This window comes from Podarcis melisellensis, assembly GCF_964234715.1.
Source record: "Podarcis melisellensis genome assembly, chromosome: 14".
In the NCBI taxonomy this organism is placed as follows: domain Eukaryota; kingdom Metazoa; phylum Chordata; class Lepidosauria; order Squamata; family Lacertidae; genus Podarcis; species Podarcis melisellensis.
Window position 1 is genome coordinate 34063342 of NC_138546.1, and position 25245 is coordinate 34088586.

Genomic DNA, 25245 nt, shown 5'->3' on the forward strand with positions numbered 1-25245 from the left:
ACAAAATAAAAAAATCCTTCCAGTAGCACCTTAGAGACCAACTAAGTTTGTTATTGGTATCCACAATACAATCTAAGTTTGTTATTGGTATGCATGCACACAATCTGAAGAAGTGTATCTAAAGAAGGTATCTGAAGAAGAGACTGAGTGCCCAAACTGCAACCCAAAACCCAATTATTTATAGCAAAGTGCCAACACAGCAATTTAACCTGTAATTCTCATTTTTTCCTGTATGTTTCATGTCACTTTATGACTGCTGTTGTAATAAATAATCCTTCATAAAAGTTATTGCATTACATTCTTCATTAAATTATCTTTCCATCAATATATAATTTTATGGTGTAACTCAGTGCTTTTTTCCTTAAAAAATGTTTAGGGTTACTCTCATTTTGACTCAAGAAAATCACCATTGGGGAAAAGAAATACAGTTCAAAAAGGGGAAAAATAAATACAGTGAATTTCTTCTTCCATTAAATTCACAAAAAGTTTAGGGGTATGTGTGTCCCCTGTGTCCCTACAGAAAAAAAGCACTGGTATTACTCCAAAAAAAGTTATGAGCCACCAGACCTTGGAAATACACTTTTTCCAGAAGGTTCCACCATTTTGGCCCCTACACTAGTGTATACTGGAGGGCTGTATTAAGAGCCACCCTCTCCCAATTTTTAATTTGGAATAATAATTATTATCTGTGTGCACACATACAAATTACACACACAATCAATCAATCAATCAATCAACATCCCCCTCAAGAAAGAAGGCTTGAGCTTCATCATGAGCCCTGTCTTTGCATCAGATACCAAGGAAATAAACAACTATCTGACTTTTAGAAGACATCTGAAGGCAGCCCTGTTCAAGGAAGTTTTTAACATTTGAAGTGTTTTTCCCCTGTAAGATGAACCGCTGCAGTGAATCCTTAATAGGGGACTAGCCAGAATAACTCTGTACCACCTGATACTTCCAACTGGCTTCCAAGCAGCTACAAATACGGCCTCTACTTATGTGTGGAATTTTCATTCTCAGCAATTCAGAGCCTGGGTGTCCTTGGGATTTACCTTCACAGCCACGAGCATCTTGTCCTTGGTGGGGCTGAGGTTGTAGCACTCAGCCAGGAACACCTTCCCGAAAGCACCTTCGCCAAGCTCCCTCTTCAGAATGATGTCTCTCCTCTTAATATGCTGTACATCTGTAGGCAGCAAGGGGCGGGAGGGAGGGGAACCAGGAATTAATGTTAATGCAACAAATAATTTCATTTTCACCACCCGGCAGGCTCTCGTTAATTTTCATTTGCCGAAAAAAGATGACCCTTTTGTTTCACTGTATTTGCAAAGTCTTGCCTGTTTATCTCTCACTCTCCAGCTTTGCAGAACTTTACTAACTACCCTCAATAAGCAGGGACATCCCACATTGTTAAGATGCCCCGTCCGCTTTAAGTGCTTTGCCATTTAGAGACAGCCAGCCCTCTTCACTGAAGGTGGCTGGACTATTGAATTTGTCTCCATATGATTGATCATGCTTTGTTCTCAAAACTACCCTCCCATCTTTTCTAGCTGGGGGTGGAGGATTGCTTAGGAAGGTCAAAACCAAGTGAAAGTGAACAGTGGACAGGATTGGGTAATTTCAGGCCCCTGTCCTTTTCTGCCCTTGGGATTCTCTCCATTCTCCATCCTGTTACTGGCCTTGCTTTGCCTTGAGTTATTTTGCCTGGGTGGAACCTGTCACTCAGCATGTGTCCTTGAATGTCTCTTTCTTGGCTAGATGGAGGAGTGTGTGTGTGTGTGTGTGTGTGTGTGTGTGTGTGTGTAGAAACTAGCTTATTGTTCAAAATTAACATCCATTGCTCCACCCATATTTTCCTCTGCCCAGCCCACAACTGGCAAATGGCCCTTGTAGGTCTCCTGGAAGAGATTGGAAGAAATTTAAAGACTATTTACAGAAATATTGTAAAATTAATGAATGTTAGAATGATGTTGGATAGAAATTAAGTGGTTTCCAGCTGTAATACTTTAAGAGAATATGAAAAAAAAGTTTAGAAATAGGTAAAAATTTAATGGTAAGGATTTGCTGAACTAACGATCTGTATTGGAATACAAAAAAGGGAGGTATGAGGAGGTCCGGGAAATAAGTTAATGGAAAATAAGTAATGGAAATTCTGTGTGTTTTTAATTATTTTTATTTTTGTATTTTTGTTCTTTTTTCTTTTTATTTTCATTGTATTATTATTGAAAATTTTAATAAATATTCTATTAAAAAAAGAGAATGTGGCCTTCAGACTGAACAAATGTTCCTTAACCCTGCACTCGTGGCTAAATTATGAAGGGCAGGCAAGCAAAAGTTGCATCTCATCAAGTCAAGTTCTGCCATTATATTGCATCCTGACTTGTGCTTGTCAGCATATCTGCTTGTGAAATTGTAGGTCAGGCCCCCACAAGAAACACCCATGAAATTATTCATCCCCCAGTGCTGTGTTTTATATTTCAAGTGGACTGTCCCTGTCTTGGTGGCTCCTGAGATGCGGGAGAACAGAGAAAGTGACAGAATGAGAAAAGGTCAGCTTACTACTGATGCTTATAATAGCAACACGTTGTTGCTTTTTAACATCAATTCATCCAAAAGTAACTCATCTTCATTGGGGGGGGGGGGAATAGAGAGACACAGACACCTCTTTCCTTATGAGAATGCCAAAGGTTTGGAAACAGAACATCTTAATGGCTCTCAAACAATTAAGCCCGCTAATTAGAAGATTACGGGCTGGCATAAAAGCTACCAAGTCTAGACATCTTTGCTTGTTTGAGGAGAGTGATGGTGCCTGTTTGCATAACCAACAGTCCTCAAAATGGATGATGGTGCTTCAGAGAATTCGCAATGACCTTTTCATTAATTGTTTAATGGGCAACATAAATAAATAAAAGCATATACTGAAATTAGCAATATTAGTGATATTAAGGCACTGTGTGGTAGCCAGAATGCTGGATAAGTGAAACCTACTGGGGGAATCCTATGTTTCTGTTCTGATCTCCAGCAGAACATTTAGCAGAAATCTCCAATGTTTCCATGCGTGGGTATCTGCCCACTGTTGTAATGCATCATAGGTTCTGTAGTTTTTATGGTATACCACAACTCCATTTCAAACACACACACATGAATTTCAAGGAGAATTGCATTTGGTAGATCTTTTGGTCCTGGAACAGCAGAGTCACCCTGTATCTAACAAGCTTCTGCCCTTGTGAATTCAATAGTTCTTTTTCCCTTTAGAGCTAGTCTACACAAGCAGCAGATCGTGTAGGAAGAGAAAAGTGCCACTTCAGACTGTAAACAGGACCAAATAATTGTATTTTTTTGTGTGTAAAAAAAAACCCACAGCAAAACAAGAAACTTTCCTGCACACTGAAGACTTTGTGTCAGGAAGGCGTGAAACTTGTGTTTGGGTATGGATTGTGTTCGTTTGCTTGCTTGAGTGCTGCAAAATCAAAGATGTGGCCACCCAACCTGAAATCTGGTGTTAAATGGGAACACTTAGCATGTGATTTTGTTATTTTCATAGCACTTACACCATAGGAATCTAAGCAGCTCGTTTTTCCAGTCATGCCGGAGATATTATTAATGGGACAGTGTTATGAAAGCTATTTTGTTTGCAATCAATAAAGACACAATCAGAGCTCGGCTTTGTCATCCCAGCTTCCAGCATGGCCTACTCACCTGGTTATCTCACTGGAAATAAATAAATAAATAAAACGGGACAGCACGTTATGGAGCATCCTGGAGGCTTCACTTAATCCAAAGGCACACAAATGAGCAGAAATGTTTGCCATCCATCAAGATCGGTCCCTTGGGGAGCGCTGACTGAGGCACAGCCGAGCCTAATGCAAGTCTCTCGCTGCTGCAAACTCTTGAAGCCTTCATAGGGTCCCTGGCAGGTCAGTTACAGACTACTGGGTCATGGTTTGGCAATGACGATTATCACCTGCAGTTCTGAAGCTAAGATGGTGTGTGTGTGTGTGTGTGTACTATACCACCCTTCCCCCATAGATCTCAAGGCAGTTCACAGCATAAAAATACAAAATAAAAGTTCAAAATGCATAATAAAAACCAGAACAAAACAACAAAACCACTGGCGGAGGAAGAGGGGGGCAGGGGGAGCACACTACCCCCGGCACCACAATCCCAGTGGGGTGCCATCGTGGCTGCCCCCCATGCGCTGGGTGCCATGCCCCCAGAATGCACACCATGCCCCTGCGGGCGGCGCGCCACACCCCCAGGACGCACGCCACACCCCCGGGATGCGTACCACACTCCTGTGGGCGGTGTGCCATGCCCCCGGGATGCACGCCACGCCCCCTGGGATGCACGCCAGCCACACCCCCACCTGCTCTCTGCCCCAGGTGCTGGAGCATGAAGCTCCGCCACTGAACAACACAAACCAATAACCTCACCCCCTCCTACAAGCACATTTAAAAGGGTAAAGGATGTAAAAGATGTAAAAGTCCATTCTGCTGCAAACCTAGAATGCTGCTCTAAATGGAACCATTGCTTCATCTTGCTCAGTACTGTCTACACTGAGTGCATTTATTCAGTTTTAATTTTTATTTTTTTTAAAAAATGATTTGGTGCCCTTCAGTTACCCCCCTCCAATGCTTTTGCACTTATCGGAAGATAGGAACAAATAGGCAAATCTGTCCATTTTGGTTTCTCATTTTTCCACTTTTAACTTCAGTCCTCATTTCAACATCAGTTAAATAATAATAATCACACACATCCTCATCAGCAGGGTACTGCTAATTTTTCCTATATACACGTTTGCATGCAATACTCCCTAACGCAACACATCTCTGTTCATTATCTTCACTAATATATGCATATTATTGTGTATTTTTGTGCATATTACTTGGCTGGAAAACAGCCTAGTAAAATTTGAGGTTTTGAAAGACAACTGTGTTCATGTATTGTTTCCGAGAGCTCACATTAGTTAGATTCACCCTTTAGTGTGAACTGAGTCAAATCGCCTTCCCATCCCATGTCCACCGCTTCTCTGCTAGCCCTTCTTCAGCTTTCCTCGTGAATAATAAGGCTGACACCCAGGAGATTCTGTTGTGAGGGCACTTGGGAGGTTAATCTGCATAAAGCTATTTACAGTCTCCTGGCATGCACAGAATGGTGCTTGATAAACAGCTGCTGTTTGTTGTTGGAAGAAGATGTCAGGTGTTCTATGCCTAGTTGTCTGGCTCCATTGGGTTGCGGTCAGCCTTACTAACAAGGTGTCTGCAAATTGCCATCCCTTCCTCTGCCCCTTGTCCTCCCCAGCTCCTCCACACATCATTAATTGACACCAACAGGAGCCAACAAGATAATTCTAGGAAAGATTGTGGACAACAGACTGCAAGCACAGCAGGGAAGGGTGGGGGGGGGGGAGAAAGCATTTTAACTCATTGTAAAAGACTGTTGCACAGTCAAATACAGGAAGCTGACTTGGATTGAGTCAAGCCATTGGTCCATCTAGCTCAGCATTGTTGACATTAAGGGTGTTGCTAGGACAGGGGTCAGCAAACCTTTCTAGCAAGGGGCCGGTCCACTGTCCCTCAGACCTTGTGGGGGGCCAGACTATATTTTTCTGGGGGGGAATGAATGAATTCCTATGCCCCACAAATAACCCAGAGATGCATTTTAAATAAAAGGACACATTCTACTCATGTAAAAACATGCTGATTCCTGGACCATCCGCAGGCCGGATTTAGAAGGCAACTGGGCAGGATCCGGCCCCCGGGCCTTAGTTTGCCTACCTATGTGCTAGGAGTTGTTATGAGACTACTGTTCCATCACTGAGCTACAATTTCCAGAGTTCCCTAGGAAGAGGGATCCACTGGTCAATCACTCTGAGAACTGTAGACCAATGAAGGGAATGGGGTCTCCTAAACAACTCTCAGCGCCTTTTAACAAAGTATGCTTCCCAGGTTTCTTTGGGGGAAGCTATAAAGTGACATGACACTGCTTTAAATGCACAGTTTTTAAAGCACAAAGTGTGCCATCAGAGGCCTGCAGAACCTCATTGTTTGCGGAAATGATGGGTGGGGGTTTTAAAGGTGAGAACCTCAAAACAGCCCAATGTAGACAGAGCATGTTGAGTGAGCACAGAATATTGGCTGGCTGTTTGAGGAATAGAAACCAGTGAAACTGAGAGGAAGGGGGGATGAAGGGCATTATTTTGTTGCAGATTCCTCTTATGAAATAAACAAGACAAATGGTGGTGGTGGATAGAGTGCTGGATCCTGGAAAGCAGGGTTCAAATCCCCATTCAGCTATGAAGCTCCCTGTCTCTCTCTTGCTAACCCACTTCACAGGGTTGTTGTGAAGATAAAATAAGGAGGAAGCAAACCATGTGCACTACCTTGAGCACCTTGGGGGGAAAGATGAGAAATACTATACGCACCTAGTTTTTGGAGGAGGAAAACAAGAAAAAAAATATTCTGAATCTCAGAAGCCAGAACAGCAAGAGGGATTGCTGCGCAGTGAAAGCAGCAATCCCTCTTGCTGTTCTGGCTTCTGGGATAGCTGCACAGCCTGCATTCGCTCCATAAGACGCACACACATTTCCCCTTACTTTTTAGGAGGGAAAAAGTGAGTCTTATAGAGCAAAAAATACGGTAAATAAAATTTAAATTTAATTAAAATAAGCAATCAAGAGCCCATGAGGGACTCTTATACAACAACAACAACCTAGACCACTAGGGTGAATTATTGGTTCCCGTTCTAGTAGTTCTCTCATTGCAGTGAGATTTTCAGTTTAAGCATATTAAATATTATGCTCCTCCCCCGTACAATCTGAAATAGTATGGCTCATTCTACCATCAAAAGGCTCTTCTACCTCATCCAGCTGCATGTGTAAAGCATGTTTTTGGAAGGGGTGAACAATTGCCTTGTAAGTCGGAAACAGACACAAAGGCACCTAGACTTCCAGGCACTCTTAGGCAGTGCCAGCTTAATCCCACCAAAGAAAAACAGCTAAATTTCTTCTTTTAATGCTTGTGAAAGAGACACCATTTTTGGCAAGCCTTTGCCAAGTAGAATCCCCTAAGCTATGGAGAAGGTATCTATAGCTGCCTTAGAACAGAATTCCATGCTCAGCAGAATCATCTGAAGCAGCTCTAGTCATACTGTACCACTTCAGATACAGAAGGATCACGCTGCTTATAGAACAGGGATAGGGAACTTTTGACCCACCCATCATTGTTGGACTCCAACTCCCATCAGCCTCATGCAGTACATGCAATAGCCAGGAATGATGGGATCTGAAGTCCTACATCTGGTGACCATAGGTTCCCCATCCTTGTCTGTTACAGAAACCCAGCTGTGTCCTCCTTTGATGTTGGCACCACCTCTGTATCATCTTCACAGTCGTGTGCAAGATGTCTGAGGATGCGAAGAATAAAGTTGTGCAGATCATCATAAGCCCGCTTACAAACAGCCTTATGTTGTTTCGCCTTGACAATTCTCTTGAGGGAGGCATAGCTGAGCGGAACAGCATGTTTGCTGCATTTGGTAGCTTCCAGGTTCCATCCTTGGATCACCAGGGAGGGCTGGGGGATAGTTCCTGTCTGAAACCCCAGAGAATGGATGCAGTCAGGGCAGAAACTACTGGGCTCAGTGGACTAATTGTCTAGCAGATTCCTGTGTTCCTATATGTAAAGAGCCAAGGCTTGGTGGCAGATGCTTGTCTATAAAGGTCACACATTCAATCCCCAGCACCTCCAGGTAGCGCTGGAAAGATTCTTGTCTGAAATTCCAGTCAGAGTAGATAATACCAATCTAGATGGACCAGTTTCAAAAGGCAGCCATGTTCTTGCATTGACATTGCTTCTTGAAGAACCCCTAGTTTCATCACAGCTGTTGATGTCCTTGCCAAGGACACTGTCGTACAAGTGAATTTTATTGCTCCTTGCTAACCAACATCCTGCCTGCCTCTGAAGCCGTTTCTGATGATCCCAAGGAAGGGAGGCGGGGAAGGGGGAAACATCTTCCTGACCACAGTGATCTACTCCCGGAGGCACCAAAGTCAAACTTTAGCCCACAGAAGGCAGACAGGTGTATGAAATTGCCCTTCCCAAGCCTGACTGCAATTAACTACTATCACCCTCAAAATGGACAGCCGCACAAATCACTTTCTCTAGCTAATGGCTTGGGCTGTTTATCCTTCCTGAATTAAAATTGATTTGCATCAGGTTCACACAATTTATTTTCACTCTCAGAAACAGTCACCTGCTCTGTTAATTCACTCCATGCCCTATGATTCCTATTCCCTTGCTAATACACATTTTGTTGAGCGACAAGACCCCAGTAAATAACTTGAGGGAGAAAATAAACTTCTTTCAAACTGTTTTTCTCAACACCCCGATACAGATCAATATTATTTTGACCATTATTATAAGACCCACCTCCATCAGATCCTTCTCCCCTTTCTTGTATTTCACTTCACATCTTCATGCTAGTCTTGTGTAGAAAAAAAGAACAACAAACAACAACAAACCCATAGGGACAATATCCACCAACACTGATTTCTCAGCCCATGCTATGGATTTACATGGAAAATCCATATAAAATGGACTCCATTCCTTTGTACTCCTCTAATTTGGTGCAATGTAGACTTGTGATGTTTCCTCACAGCCAGAATACATCTTGGGTTTTGTAGTCCTCAAGGTAAACAGATGCTTATATACTCCACTGAAACAAACATAATCTCTCACACAAGCCTTTTGCCTCAATACAATTGGACTTATATTCAGTCTCAGTAAGATTATAAAATATGACAAGGCTTGAGGTGAAAAGTTTAACATATGATGGAGATACACGCACCACAAAAATAAATAATGCTCATCAATGTAAGTGCGGACCCATATGCAGAATACATTTAAAGCAGTACCAAAGCACTTTAAACACTCGTGGCTTCCCCAAGAGAATAATGGAACTGTAGTTGGATAAGGGTGCTAAGAGTTGTTAGGCAACCACCTATTCCCCTCAGAGAGCTACAGCTTATAGAGTTTATTGGGAAGAGGGATCAATTGCTAAACCACTCTGTGAATTTTAGCTCCGTGTCGGGAAAAGCGGTCTTCTAACAACTTTTAGCACCCTTCTCCAGCTACAGTTCCCATGATTCTCTGGGAGAAACCATGAGTGTTTAAAGTGGTATGGTACTGCTTTAAATGTGTAGCGAAGATAGGGCCTAAGACAGTTACATAAACTTCATAGTTCAGTGGTAGAGCCCTCACTTTGCAAGCAGAATATTCAGTCTCTAACTTCTGTTAGAAGATCAGGCAGCAGCTGATATGGAAGACCTTTCTCTGCCTGAGACCCCAGAGAGTTCTGCCAGTCAGAGTAGACACTATTGGATCAGATGAAGAAAGAGTCTGATCTGGTTTAAGACAGCTTCTTGCATTCCTTGTTCAGGGCAAAAGTGAAGACTAGTTTTGATACTGCCTAACTTTGAACCTCCAGATGTTGTTCTATTCCCATCAACCCAAGCCATCATGGCCAATGATCAGGGATGATAGAAATTATGGTCCGGGAACATCTGGAGGGCCAAATGTTTCTCCGTCTGGCCCGCAACATTTTCAGAGCCAAAAGGATCAAGTCTGCAACTTTCAACTAAATTTCCCTTTTTATGACTCTTGGAAGTAGGTCTGCATCATGAAGATGTTTTTTTGTTTGATCCATCTGACAAGGAGAAAATGCACAAGGAGCTGTTTCCAAAGGCACATGAATTACAAAGCTGTAGTGTTCCAAAATGTAAGTTACGAATGGAATATGTGAATGATACAGACAAAAATAATACACTACACATTCAACACAGCTACAGCAGAAAGATATTTACCCTAGCACCTCAAGAGTCAGTGTGAAATAATGGATAGAGTTTTGGCCTAGGACCTGGTTCTGAGCCTTGCTCACTGGCTGAGCCTTGGACCAGTCACTGGCTTCTAACTTAATCTATCTCACAGGTTTGTTTGGAGAATACAATTGGGGGGGGGGGGAATGGGGAAACAATTATGTTTCCCTGATTTCCTTGGAGGAAGCTAAGAAATAAATAAAGAATGGAAAAATGGGGGGGGGGAATAATTTTTGTCATAAGAAGCTTGCTTTTCATATGTAGGGATTTTAATTTTAAATCAGAGGAGGCAAATTTAAGAATGGGGGAGAGATATGGTTTACGTAATGTTCACATTTTAATTCCAGTTGCTTCCTGTGAGAACATGATGCTGAACTAGATGGGCCATTCACCAGATCCTACAAGGTTCTGCTTAAGTTCTTATGAATGGGTAAGAATTTGAGAATAAGGCTAGCAATGGTTACAAATCATGTTCGCTATGGTTACTTCCACTGTCAAGGGCAGTAGGCCACTGTATGCCAGTTGCTGGGAATCACAGGTGAGATTCTTATAGATGATTCTTTCAGCTGATTTGAGTTCTGACCCTGGCATCCAACTAGACAAAGGATCCACCCCCAGTGCCTCAACCTACCTCAAGTTGTGACGATTGCCTTCAGATGGGCCCTACTCACCTGAAGGCAAATTCTTGCCTGGCCCCAAATATGGCAAAAGAAGACTTCCATAGTGAGGTTTTACAGAGGGTCTGCCCACTTAACTTCAAGGAGTCCAACACATAGAGCATCAAGTGGGGAGTCCAAGCTCCAACTGACAGCAGTGCCTGGGCATGGCTTTCTTTTGGGCCCAGGGAGCGGACCAGAGGAGAGCTAGGGAGATGAAGTCTTCCCTCTGATCTGCACCCCAGGCTCTTAGAATTGTAGAATTGGAAGGGACCCTGTGGATCACCTTTGTGGGAATTTTATATAATTTAGCAGAGTTTAAATGATCCCCTGTTTGAGTTTATGCAGTGACAAGCGGGTTGCTAACTCATTTGAGTCCTATCAATAATTATATCTTCCTGGTTGATAATCCCTTTCTGTCCCTCTTAAAGAAAACACATGAATCTGAATCATATTAACACAAACTACTTTACTATCAGATTCATTCAGGTTTACAGAGTTGTTCCTGAAGGCAGGCTCACGTTACATAACAGATAAACTATATACAGTGGTACCTCGGGTTAAGAACCTAATTCATTCCAGAGGTCCGTTCTTAACCTGAAACTGTTCTTAACCTGAAGCACCACTTTAGCTAATGGGGCCTCCTGCTGCCGCCATGCCACCGGAGCATGATTTCTGTTCTCATCCTGAAGCAAAGTTCTTAACCCGAGGTACTGTTTCTGGGTTAGCGGAGTCTGTAACCTGAGGTGTCTGTAACCTGAAGCGTCTGTAACCCAAGGTACCACTGTACTAGATAGTAGTGAGTCATGAGAAGACTGCACCCAAGCAGTTACCAGTTCACACTCCTTGCAGCAACTGACCTACTGACAAAACTGCCTGCCACATAGAGGCTGTTAGTCCTCTCTCAGAATGTTGGACTTGATTGACAGCTTTATATCCCACAACCTTGTCCGACCCCCTGCAATGTAGGAATCTCAACTAAATCATGTGTGACAAATGGTCATCCAACTAATTTCAGGCAGTGTGACAGGTGGGGGAGGCAGTGTGACAGATGGGGAAAATGATGTCCTCCCCTGGCTGCCCCAAAGCTGAATGGGTATCTGCTGCTGTGGCTCATGCTGGAGCGTAACTACTGTGGCCATTTTGCCCCTTCTTGCAACCGTGCATTTATTAGTTCTTCCAAACTTTTCCTTTAGAATGCTTTCCTTCTCCCTGTTCTTCCTTGCCTGCTTTAAAGTTGCCTTCTTTTATATCCTGTCCTACAGCACATTGATCTCCCGAGTCGATCTGAAACTCTTCCTGGCAGGGACGCCTGCTTTTATGTGCTTCTAAAGCCACGCTCACACCTACTGTGCTTTATGAATAATGACAATGGGTGAGCGCATAATGCAAAACTGAGAATAATTAATTCAAGAAGAAGAGGGTGATTTTCCTTTCCTTTTTTCTTTTTACAGCTTCTTCTCTTCTCCCAGAACCTCCGCCCTCCCTCCCAATCTTTCTGTTCACAAGTTGTCCATGGAAATATACAGAAATCATCTTATTTATTCATTATTCAAAATTATTCACTAATCTCTTCTTTGAATGATTGTAACAATAAACGTTACGTCGGCTCAGCCCCCCTGCAACTATTAACATCAAATGCAAAATTCACAAATCTGCGAGGCAACTTGTAATTAAGATACATAACTAACTGCTGCTGAATGAATTTCAAAACTATACAGATGACTGCAAGTTATTAGCAATTCATACACTGGCTGCCCAGCTCTTCTGATGACTGACATGAAATGCTTCAGCAGACAAAGGCAGGAGAATCACGCAGGCCCGATTAGAAACTCATGCAGCTAACATGCGGGCTAAACATTCTCTTTGAATGAGGTTTTAAATCCACGAGCAGGATCCAAAACCCATTATGGGAAACTTAAAAGGGTGCAATCCCCAGGCCAATTTCACTCGCTCAAGCCAACTGCAAGATCTGCTGTTCAAATTAAAACTTGATTCATTTCTGGATTTCATCACTTCTTAAAATGTTTTTGGAACCAAGGTGGTTTGTGGCATGCGTGTATGAGAGTGCAGCTTGTTTAGTGTCTCCCCAGAAATCTTTCATAAGTCTGAAGAAGGATGCTTAATCTCATACCCTTCAACATTTCTTCAATGAAAATAGGGATGTCCTATTCCACGATGATGATAATAATAATTTTACTATTTACACCCTGCACATCTGACTGGGTTGCCCCAGCCACTCTGGGCTGCTTCCAACATATATAAAAACATAATAAAACATTAAACATTTTTTAAAATAAACCTTCTCTATATAGGGCTGCCTTCAGATGTCTTCTAAAGGTTGTAGAGTTAATTATCTCCTTGGCTTTGCAGGTTGCAAAATTCCATACCCTCCAACATTTTCCCAGTGAAAATAGGGATATCCTAGGGAAAAGCAGGACATTCCAGGATCAAATCAGAAACTAGGACAGCTTCTGTAAATCTGGTGCTGTCCCTGGAAAATAGGGATGCTTGGAGGGTCTGTAATCTGTATATTGTTGAGTGAGCTCCAATTTCCAAGCAGCGACAGACTCCAGGAGTGGCTGCACTTCCTCAGAGTTTGGCTTCCTTGGAATGAAGATCAGTGGAGACTGTGGTGTCTTTTGGATGTTTACACATATATACAACCTGATAATAGGATGGAGGAGCTCAATGCATCAACATGCCAACAGATCTTGCTTCCTCATTAGGTTTGCAGGGAAGTCCCAAGTCACAATTTTGTGGTCCAGCACACAACAAACATGTCTGTGTTCTCCGCTTCCAGCATTAGCCAAAAACACACAACACTCGCCTATTGTTCATCAACCTAGGAGGACATGGCATACATCCAGGTGAGATGGGAAAAGGCTCACCCATCTGTCTCTATGGCAACCTCTTCACAAAGGGCCTGTATGGTCTGGTTACCTTCTATAGATTCTAAACTCACATACACAAGATCGCAGTTTGGAAAGGGGTCCACATTACTTGGTTGCAGAACTGCCTTGCAAAAATCGGATATGGGTGAATTTTTGAGGGTGGCTGCATTTCACTTTCCATGTTGTTTTAGGAAGTGCAAACAAGATGGATTCCCCTTTATATGCAACCTGAACTGACTTTCTCTAGCTTCCCTAGAGCTCATCCAGACTTCCATTTCGTACCATGTTTCTAGACACAGGTCCATTTTGTTTGTTTGTTGTCCAGGCACTTTCCCTGGGAAAACCCACATTTTACTGCTGAATTGGAGCAAACAACAGTTGGGTTTTCCATGGACTGCTGTTTGCTCCGATTCAACGGAGCCTCTAGAGGCCTTCTTAGACAGCCAGAGTGAAAAGGAATAACTCACACAGGATTCCCTTTCATCTTTCACTCCCAGTTTCTCTCTCTCCCTCCCAACTCATAGCTCCATTTCCCCCAGTCATACCCACCATCGGCCTTTACTATGCTGCATTTCAGACACATCCATTTCACACCTTGCTAAGAAGAGGCTTTTACATCCCTGCTTGCTGTTGTTCACAAGAAGCCCTCATCCATCCATCCATCCATCCATCCAGGGTAAGGGTAGTAAACATCATGCCTTTGTATACCACATGGCTCAGATACATGTCTTGTATCCACCAGGTCCCATGTGTTTAGAATTGTGGGACCAATTTTATGGAACTCCCTTTCAGCTGAGATCAGATCCCTACTGAACCTATGGTGCATGGGTAGGCAAACTAAGGCCCAGGAACCAGATCTGGCCCAATCGCCTTCTAAATCTGGCCACGAACGGTCCTGGAATCAGTGTGTTATTTGTGGGGCATAGGAATTCATTCATTTTTTTCTTCAAAATATAGTCTGCCCCCCCCCAAGGTCTGAGGGACAGTGGACCGGTGCCCTGCTCAAAAAGTTTGCTGACCCCTGCTCTGGTGCCTACTGAATAATTTTCAATTCCACCTGCCATTTTAATTGATTTTGACTTTATAGTTTTAATTGTGTTTGTTTGTTGGTTTGTTTGCCCCTTTGTAAGCCCCTTAGGAACTATTGTAGTTAAGCTGTATATAAATTGTTTTAAATAAATAAACTTTCACCAACCCCACCAGCATGGTCACTGGCCAGAGATGATGGGAGTTGTATAGACCAAAGAATATCTGGAGAAAATCATATTGGCTACCCTTCTGGAGTGCCTGAGGCTCTAAGCCTAACTTTATGTATCTATCAGCTTAATTTCATGCAGGGGGTCTCCCTCCCAGTCATCTAGAGAGAAAGCAAATGTGTACACGTGACCATTGAGACTGCCTCTAGTGCCCTGCCACTGCTGCTCATTGAAGCCATGTACACATGACATTAGACACAATCTGTATCTATCCTGTAATTCCTTCAAAAGCACTGTGGCTTAATGGATTTCCCCTCCAACCGGCTTCCAGCACAATTTGAAAATAGAAACTACATTAATTTGACAGTTCAGCGGAGGTGTGTACATTTTGAGACAGCTACTGCACATGCGCAGATGGCAGCATGTGCGTGGATGACAGACGGTTGAGGCCAAGCATGGAGAAACCAAACAGGAAAGTTACACGGAGTAAAGAAATTCCCATCCTCCCTCTGGTGTATACAGAAATGTGTGAATGTGACTTGAAATGCAGGAGGGGAGAGAGTGTTTGGGAGCTTGGCAGAAAGAACTGGAGAGCCATGGAAATAGCCAAGATTTAGGTTGGGGGGGAGCAGGCTTCATGTTAGGGGAGTAGAACCTCAGTTAAGGATCTTTTAATTGAATTGCTTGATGGGGGGCAGCTGCCCCACACTTCCCTCTTAGATACGTCTAGTTCCAGATTTACGTGTAAGCTAAACAAGCTATAGCTTAGGGCCCTACTCTCTTGGGGGGTCCAAAAAAAATTAAAGGGAAAAAACTGGATGTACATTTCCAAAATATAAGATAAACAAAAAAAAACCCACCTACATACAGCAGCAGTGTGTTGTGTTGTGTTGTGTAGGCTTCTATGACGTAAGTAATCGGCCCCGCCTGCTAGCCTGCTCCCTAAAATATCTCTGGTTTCCTCATTTCTATATATAGGATGCCTACATTCTGCATGTGCAAATGGCTTTAGATACCTATTAGGTCCATAAATTACCATATAGCATATATTCAACACAAAAACAGTGACAATTTATTGTTGACAAAGGACAGCTGGACATATAAAGGGCCCCATTACCTTCAGTACCTTAGGGCCTCATCAAACCTAAATCTGGCCCTGGCTACACCCATGTGGAGAGCTGCATTGGGCTCCCAGACCTGAGGTTTCCCTTCCCTCTCTTAAGGGCTAGATTCCTTGCTCTCCCTTGTCCAGTCGCTAGACTCTAAAAGCAGCACCAAGGAGCCTTGCAAACACAGCTGCCGTGGAAGGGGATATTTTCCTCAACCTTGCTGTCATGATCCAAGCCCTATTGGAAAATAGAGGGGGCAAAGGTGGAGTGTGGACAGGGTGTTTGGGGAGTGAATATTTGGCAGGGATGGGAAGAAAAGGAAATGAGAGAAGGCAAACTTTCTAGTGAGTATATTTTATTTTCCACCAGCCAGCCCCCCCCTTCCCCTCCCTCCCTGAATCCCAGGCTGCCAGAGCACTTCAGCTGCAACATTAATTCAATACCACACATTTAATTACACATTATTTGGAAGCAAATGTATTTGAGTGGAGGAAAGGAGTCTTTGGAGAGCGTCTGCTCCCACCCCACCCCAGCCTCGTGTGCCTGGCAGGAGCAATGGCGGTGGTTTGAGAGGGGAGGGGGAGCTCCAAAGTGGAGCCAGAGAGAAAGCTGGTTTGTTTTACATCATCTGCAATTGCCATTCCATTCGCTCCCCCCAGAAGGGAAGTTTAAAAAACAAGAGAGAGAGAGAGATACAGTTGCATTTCACAGGAAACTCTGTAGGCTGAGGCTTGATTTCCCCCCAGCCAGTTCTTAATTTTCTCATCCCCTAAAACCCGTCTCCCATTTTCTCTTCCCTCTTGATTGCTAAGTTAGATAGATTCTGATTCCATTTGTGATCTTACTCTCCCCACCAATCTCTCTCTCTTTTGGATTGAAAAGTTACTTGAGTGGAAGTGTGCAGAAGGTTGGGGTCCCTGCTGAGCCCTGCCTGGTAGTCAGATTTCAGACTTCAGCACTCTAACAATATAGTAATCAGACACTTTGTGGCATCCTATGGCTGAGATGGATAATCCCGATAATGCCTGCAGCTGAAAGGTTTGAGAGCTTTTAAGCAGCAGGCTCAAAGCTCTTAAGGGCCAGCCCTTTCTCTATTCAATGCCTCCCATCTCATTTAGACGCATTTGCAGAATCTTGGCCTTGGGCATGGTAGGATTCGGGTTAAATCGGCACAGAATATTTTTGTTCCGACACAGAGTGCATTAGAGCTTATGGAGAGCTCAGCTGGATCAGACCATATATCTATCAGCTCCCACATCCTGTTTCCTGCTGTGGCCAGAGAAAGAGGCATCTAGAAAATGAAGCATAATCAAGGACTTTGGGAAGCAATTGCCCTGACTTGCTTCTGTCCCCGCCACCCAGTATATACATGCTTCTGAATCTGAGGGATCTGTTTAGCTCTGATACCCTAACAGCTATTGTTAGATGTAATGAGCCATTGACAGGTGACTCAAGTCTTCAGCCCTCTCTGGTTTCATCATGGCTGAGCACAAAACACAGTCAGGGGGGGAATCACTGCCAAACAGTGATAGGAGGAGGAGCAGCTGCCAAACCCAGGAAGATCAACAGCCTGCAAAAGCCTTAGCACCCCAGAGAAGAAAATCTAAATGAAAGAGATAAGTAATGGGGATGGGGAGTCAGGCAGAGACTGCAGGCACATTCAGATATGGGGGATATTGCATTAGTTTTCCTGATTATAATGCTAGCACATATATCCTGTTTGCTAATGTTCCTTTCACACTGCAGGACCTGTTCTGTTATGGAACTGTGGCATTTGACTGATAGACTGGCAACTGATGCTAAATTTCATTCATACCTGATGTTCACAGTGAACATCACAGGATGATGTCACTATTCCCCCACCCTACATGCTTCTCTTGCCCCATGAAAATGACAGGAAAGAACTGTAGGCTGGTATACGGCCCCATGTTTTACTCCCACAATTTGCTAGGCTGCAAGCAAATTTCTTCTGAAATTACGTAACATGGAAATGAGAGTGAAACATATGCTATATTCATGTAGGTGTGTAACGGGTGAGGGAATAGTGACGTCATCCTGTGATGTTCAATGTGAACATCAGATTTCTGGATGCGGCTTTCACACCGCCTGAAAGCTCAAATATAATAAGGAAATAACCATCAGGGAAATGGAATAGACCATTGTGTGACTGCTGCCTGTGAGTGATAGAACTGCACCTCCAGTGGAAGGAGCAGGGAGGGGAAAGAATAAGAGAGAAAGTAAACTTTGGGGACTGCATAATTATTTGGCCAAATAATACTATTCAAAATTTAAGTTCCTGATGATGAGAGTAGTTCTCTTGAAGCTAAGTAGAGCGGCTGTTGCTAAAGAATTGCAGCTGGGTAGGGCTGTTAGAGAATGCGCCAGCTCCGTGGAAATGAAGCAAGCTAGGCCGCCACTAGATCTGCCGCCCTTTAGAGATGGAGAGGCAGGCAGGTAGTGGCAGTTATACCCATTGAGAAATATAGGGTCATTCTGCCATGTCTCCTGAAAGAAGATGATGTCAAATTGCTTAAGGTAGCACAAAAATTGTTGGTTATTTTTCTTAGCGTGCCAACCCGCGATATTCCAAGACAGCACTTTTAGGCCCCGGGCCCTTCGGGGAGCTGGATCTATGTCACCACCACGTCCAGCAATTCTTTGGTGTCTAAAAAAACACACCCATTGGCTCTTTTCGAGGATGACTGCTTGGAGAGAGTGTAGTGATCCTCTCTTCTTGGTGATTCGGGGCTAGATTTTGGAGTTGGGGGGGAAGCTAATTCATTCGGAGACAGTTTAAGATAGCTGTGCCAGGAGCTTTGAGATTTCACACATTGATTTGGTTTTACTTTATTGTACATCACAGGGGGCTCAGATTGTAATTCCACGTCTACACATTTAAAGGTGCCTCCCACTGTCTTCTTATCCACTAGACATTTGGGAGATATGGGCTGCACATAAGGGTCCTTCATTGTCTCACCTTGGTCATCCTTTTTTACTAGTCTGCTTCGAAGTAAATCAAGTCTTTTCAGGATCTCAGTTTGAGCTGGAGAATGCAGTGACCAGAAACGCTTTATCAGCGAGAGTTCTTCCTCCCAAACGGAGTCCTCACTATCACACGTGAGAGGCCAGACGCCAGTTGGATGTGGAGCTTCCTTTTTTTCGTTTGGTACTGTTTGATGGAGATGATCCTGCTGGAACTTATGCTTTCTATTTTGATGGTTTTGGTGGTTGTTTTTTTCCCTTTTGTGAACTTCCATTCCTATGCCCTTGGGCCCCATCAGAGAGTGTGATGGGACGATGAGCTGCTTGTGTGTAAAATGCAAGTCCCTCAGAGTTTGATCAGGTTTTCAAACCTCTGCCTGTGACGGAGCCCCTCCAGCATGGCTGCGTCAATCACTAGTAGAATCCGAAAGTGGCTGCTTTCGGAATCTTTTCCAACATAAAAGCTCTTTAACGGAAACACGTCGTCTGGCCTCTCGGCGTGACAGTTTCCGGCGAGGTGTGGGTGTCCCTATAGGAGGTCCTGAGACCTCCCCACTGTTTTCGCTGGAAGTGTCTCTGAGCCATCCCTCCGACTCACTTTCCCTTGGAGTTCTTGCTCGCCCTCTACTGGTTGCCTCTTCCGCTGCTACTCCTCTCTCAACCTCAGTGAGCCTTTGCGCCCCCGGCGCTTTAGATGGCAGTTCCCTGACATCCACCTCCCCTCCAGGGCCCCCTTCACCCCCTCCCGTCTCCTCCCCTACTGGCGGTGAGGAGGTAAAACCCCTGAAAGAACCTCCCTCATCTTCCGACGTCGCGAACACTTCCCTCCACTTGTTGCTGTTCCTACTCTCTCGGTAATCTTCGTCATCGGAGTCCACTCCCTCTTCCAACTCCGACTCCGCGAACCCTTCCATTTCCTCTTCCTCATCGGTGGTGCCGAAATACTCCCTCCTAAACCTTGCTATCGGCTGAGGTTTCCTCGGGAACCTTTGGTGGAACGTTTCTGTTAAAACCTCGTCATTGACTTCCTCTGCACTTACCCAGGTGTTTTCTGACTCCGGTTCCCCTTCCCACGCCACCAAATACTCCACCTGATTTCCCTTCCACCTGGAATCGAGGATTTCCGCTACATGGTTGCGGCGTTCCCTCTCTTCCAAGGCTGGTCCCCTGACGTACTCCCCTTCACGTCCCCCCCTGTATGGTGACAGTAACGACCTGTGGAACACTGGGTGCAATTTCATGTGGTTGGGTAATCGGAGTTTGAAAGCTACCGGGTTGACATGCTGAATGACCTCAAAGGGTCCCAATCTTCTGGGCCTCAATTTCTTACAACCCCCTTTGAACGGCAACCCTTGGGTTGACAACCACACTTGATCCCCCACCCTTATGGTTTCACCTTCCCTTCTGTTCTTGTCTGCCTGCTTCTTATATTGTGCCTTAGCCCTTTCTAAGTTGAGCTGGAGCTGATGATGGATCGCTTCCATCTCTTCTACAAAATGTTCAGCCGCTGGGACGCTCCATCTCTCCCCTCCTTCCCCTGGAAATGCCCTGGGGTGACACCCGTAATTAGCCAAAAAGGGACTCATCCCTGTGAACACATTCTCCGCATTATTGTAGGCAAATTCTGCCAACGCCAACTTTTCGACCCAATCGTTCTCTCTGTCATTGACATAACACCTCAGATATTGTTGAAGAATGCCATTTGCTCTTTCCGCCTGCCCGTTGGTTTCAGGGTGCCGGGCAGTTGAAAAATTGACTTCCACGTGCAGCAAGCTCATGAGCTTCCTCCAGAACCTGGAAGTAAATTGTTTGCCGCGATCTGAGATCACCCTCAAGGGAGCCCCGTGCAACCTAAAGATGTGTTCTACAAACAACTTCGCTGTTTCTTCCGCTGTGACTGCATGTGAGCATGCTACAAAGTGGCACATCTTAGTTAACAGGTCTACTACTACCATGATGGCTGTTTTCCCCTTGGACTTTGGCAGATCCGTCATAAAATCTATTGATATCGCTTCCCAAGGCCGTTCTGGTGTGGGTAATGGTTCTAATAACCCTGCCGGCGCCCTTCTTTCCCCTTTGGCTCGCTGACATTGGTCACACCCTCTTACATACTCCCTTACATCTTCCCTCACCTTAGGCCACCAAAATTCCCTGGTAACCAACCACATGGTCTTGTGTTGTCCAAAATGTCCCGCCGTGGGGCTATCATGCAACTGCTTGAGTACTCTCCCCCTCAATTCACCTTCGGGTATATACAGTGCCCCTTTGTAATACAATGCCCCATTTCTTTCCTCAAAACCTCCGGGACTCTCGCCCTCCCCCCTGAGACCTCTGAGCTTATCCTGGGCATATTCATCATTTTCCGTTTCCTCTACCAGTTCTCGTTGCCCCACCAGCGCCGCCCCACACACCCAGCGGTCCTCAGGGATGACATGTCTCTCTTCGATCACCCCCTCCCCTTCCCAATACTCTGGTTTGCGTGAGAGCGCGTCCGCCCTGACGTTTTCTGGGCCTGGCACATAACAAATTTCAAAGTTGAATTTGGAGAATTCCTGTGCCCATCTCACTTGTCGTTGGTTGAGCACTCGAGCTGTTCTCCAATACTCTAAATTCTTGTGGTCGGTGCACACTTGCACCTTGTGTTGTGCCCCAATTAATAAATGTCTCCACCTCCGGAATGCTTCGTGAATGGCAAGTAGTTCCCTGTCATACACCGTGTAATTCCTCTCGGATTTATTCAGCTTCCGCGAGAAGAAGGCACACGGTCTCCACTCCGACGCACTCCTCCCCGGTTGAAGAAGGACCGCCCCTACCGCCCGGTCGGATGCATCGGTTTCCACTCTCATGGGTTTTCGTAAATCCACATGCAGAAGTTGTTCTTCCGAGGCGAAAGCCCTTTTCAGTTCTTCAAAGGCTCGATCCGCCTCTACCGTCCAAACAAATTTCTTCTTGCTGCTGAGGCAGTCGGTGATGGGCGCCGTCAAGTGGGCAAAGTTCTTGATGAACTTCCGATAAAAGTTCCCAAACCCCAAGAATCTTTGCACGTCCTTCTTGGTCTTCGGTGTCTTCCATTCCAGTACCGCTTGGACCTTGCCTGGATCCATGGCCAATCCCTTGTCTGACAAGCGGTACCCCAGGAATTCCACCTCCTTGGTATGAAACTGGCACTTCTCCAGTTTCACCCACAGCTGGTTGGCTTGCAGCCTGCCCAACACTTCTCGAACGTCCCTCACATGCTGTTCCTCATCTTCCGAATACACCAACACGTCGTCTAAAAAGGCCACACAATTCTTGTAGAGCAAAGGTCCCAGAACGTGGTTTATAAAAGCTTGAAAACACGCGGAGCCCCCTTGTAGACCGAAGGGCATAACGAGGTATTCAAAGGCTCCCAAAGGGGTAAACATGGTGGTCTTCCATTCATCTCCCTTCCTTATGCGTATCAGATTGTACGCCCCCCGCAGGTCCAGCTTTGTAAAAATCTTTCCCTTCCTTACTCTGGTCAAAATGTCATCAATTCGGGGCATAGGGAAAGCCAGGGGCTCCGACACTGCATTGAGGGCCCTAAAGTCACACACCAGTCTCGGTTTGTCTGTGTTCTTTTTGTCCACAAAAAACACTGGGCTGCCCCCCACCGCTCGGGACTCTCTGATGAAACCTCGCTTCAGGTTTTTGTCAATGAACTCCCTCAGCTCCTGCATCTCCCTGTCTGACATGGCGTACAGCTTGCCTACTGGGAGTTGGGCCCCAGGGAGTAGGTTGATTTGACAGTCAAAGGGTCTATGCGGTGGCAGTTTGTCTGCTTCCCTTTCGCTGAATACGTTGCTCAGATCTGCGTATTGCGGGGGCACCTTCCCTTTGTCCATTACTTCCATCCCGGCTAGGGTGACTCTGTCTCCTCCCGAAACCTTCCCCTCCTTGCAGTGTTCTAGGCAATGCGCTGACCCAAAGGAGACCACCCTCTGATGCCAGCCCACTAGCGGATCGTGTAGCGCCAGCCAGCTCATCCCCAAAATGATGGGCGCTCCTCCCAGGATGGCCACATTAAACGCTATCTGTTCGGTGTGCCTTGCCACCCTCATTATCATCGGGACAGTCTGTTGGCTAACTTCTCCCCCCAACAGCTCTCTGCCGTCAATCGTAGTCACCTGCAAGGGGTTACTTAAAGGGATGGTCTGTATCTGGTGCTCAGCTGCAAACTCCTTACTCATGAAATTACAGGAGCTGCCTGAATCCAAAAGCGCCTTGATCTTTAGTGGGTGTCCGTTTGGCAGTTCTAGTAACACCTCTATCACTAAAGCGGGTCTGGGAGGTTCCGGCATGGGCACTTTCACTGCTCTTTGGCCTGGCTGCTGTGCCCCGACGGTGGCAGCCAGGCGTTGGCTTTTACTTGCTCCTTGCCTTCCTCTTCCTTTCCCCCAACAGCTCCTGCCATCCCTTGCCATTCCTTTCTTTGTGGGCAGACTCTGGCAAAGTGCCCTGGCTGTTGGCAGAGATAACATCTCTTGGCGCTCTTTCCCTCCTTCTTCCGCCCTTCACTGGGATTTGAAACTGCGCGCGCCCGCGCTGTTACAACTTCCATCGGCTCTGCCGGCGGGAAAGGTGGCTCTGGAATGTCTGGAATGCGGAACTCCCTCCAACGGTCTCCTTTCCCTTCCCGCTTTTCCAAAGCCCTCGCCTCCTGGCGCGCTCCTATGGACAGCGCAGATTTGGTTAACTGATCCATAGACTCCGTCCTGGGCCCCCGGGAAAGCTCATCTTTGACGGTTGAAGAAAGCCCCTCTTCGAAAAGCATTTGGATGGGCTCCGCCGATAGGTCCCACCCCAATTTATGAATCAGCATAGTAAATTCAGTCCAGTACTCACGGACAGATCTGCTTCCTTGCTGGCAAGCCATTAACTGCCTTCGCACCACCCCCTGCTCAATATCGCTGGAAAACATCAGGTCCATGGCACGAAAAAACTTCCTCGTGTCCTTTAGGATCTCATTATTCGCTGCCATCAGGGGTCTAACCCAATCTTTCGCCCCGGATTCGAGATGGCCAATCACAAAAGCCACTCGCGATTCCTCGTCGGGGAAGTCATCAAACTGCAAGTTTAGAGCGTATTGCATCTCTGTTCTAAAGGCATGATAGTTCCTGGGATCCCCCCCGAATTTCTGCACCAATCCTGGTACCTTTCTGGCGAGCGGGGTGGTTTTCTCCTTTCCCTTTTCTGCATCCTGAGCCCTCCTCTCCTCAAGCCTCGCCGTTTGCAGCGCCAACTGGATCTCCAACGCCCTGTACCTTTCTTCCAGGCTTGGACCCCCTCCAGCTGCTCCTGCTCCTCCGGTTCCGGCTGGGTTGCTCATGATGCTTCTCCCTGCACAAGCTGGCTTTCGGTGACTTTCGGATTGCTGTGATGGGACGATGAGCTGCTTGTGCGTAAAATGCAAGTCCCTCAGAGTTTGATCAGGTTTTCAAACCTCTGCCTGTGACGGAGCCCCTCCAGCATGGCTGCGTCAATCACTAGTAGAATCCGAAAGTGGCTGCTTTCGGAATCTTTTCCAACATAAAAGCTCTTTAACGGAAACACGTCGTCTGGCCTCTCGGCGTGACAGTTTCCGGCGAGGTGTGGGTGTCCCTATAGGAGGTCCTGAGACCTCCCCACTGTTTTCGCTGGAAGTGTCTCTGAGCCATCCCTCCGACTCACTTTCCCTTGGAGTTCTTGCTCGCCCTCTACTGGTTCCCTCTTCCGCTGCTACTCCTCTCTCAACCTCAGTGAGCCTTTGCGCCCCCGGCGCTTTAGATGGCAGTTCCCTGACAGAGAGGTTAAAGGTGCTCTATTTTCAAATGTTCTTAATAGGACTATTCTTTCTTTTTTGAATAGGTTTTTAGCTCTAAACATAAAACTGGCCAGATTATGATCTAAAAAAGTAATCAATGCTCGTACCGAGCAATCATCTTGATGTAGATACTCCTGATGTAGATACTCCTGATGATGAGAAAGGGCTGGGACTTCCTGCCAGGATGACAGCCTCACCAGATCACTTGTAAATCTCAGAGGCAGACTTGGGGATCTGAAGGCACTTTGGCTGCTGAAAGTTGCCAGATCTCTCTGAACCAGAATATGAACTGTAACATTAGGCTCATCCTCCATAAATGCATGCCATCCCATTTTTAAGCCACCTGCACCAGTGGCCATTGCCACATCTTTATTTTTATTTTTTTGTTATATTAAAAATATCTAGACCACCATTCATTCATTTTCTTGTGTTCATGTCTTGCCTTTCTCCCACCAACGTCATCACTGCAATTATTTATCTATTTTTGTTTAACAGGATTGACACACAGTTTCTGCATCTGGTTAGCACATCCCTTTTCCTGGTTAGTTTTCTGGATGGGAGTTTGTGTGCATGGTGCGCAAGTGATGAGGAAAAGGAAGGGAAGGAATCAATAAAAGGGGCAGGTTTGGGGGCAAAGGGTGGGCATGATGGAAAGTTTCAAATTATGTGGGGTACCTATATATATGGTAGTGATAAGGAATGGGCTGCCTCTAGCTGGC

General features: G+C 45.4%; 1 protein-coding gene across 2 annotated transcripts in view; it reads right to left on the bottom strand.

Moving 5' to 3' along the window:
* The window catches only part of NTRK3 (neurotrophic receptor tyrosine kinase 3), a 413927-nt gene that overhangs the window by 68393 nt on the left and 320289 nt on the right, over positions 1-25245 (bottom strand). For both annotated transcript variants that reach the window (XM_081888512.1, XM_081888511.1), the window contains exon 13: positions 1053-1183. In XM_081888512.1, coding sequence (XP_081744638.1) covers positions 1053-1183 — 131 coding nt within the window. The remainder of the gene's footprint in view (positions 1-1052; positions 1184-25245) is intronic.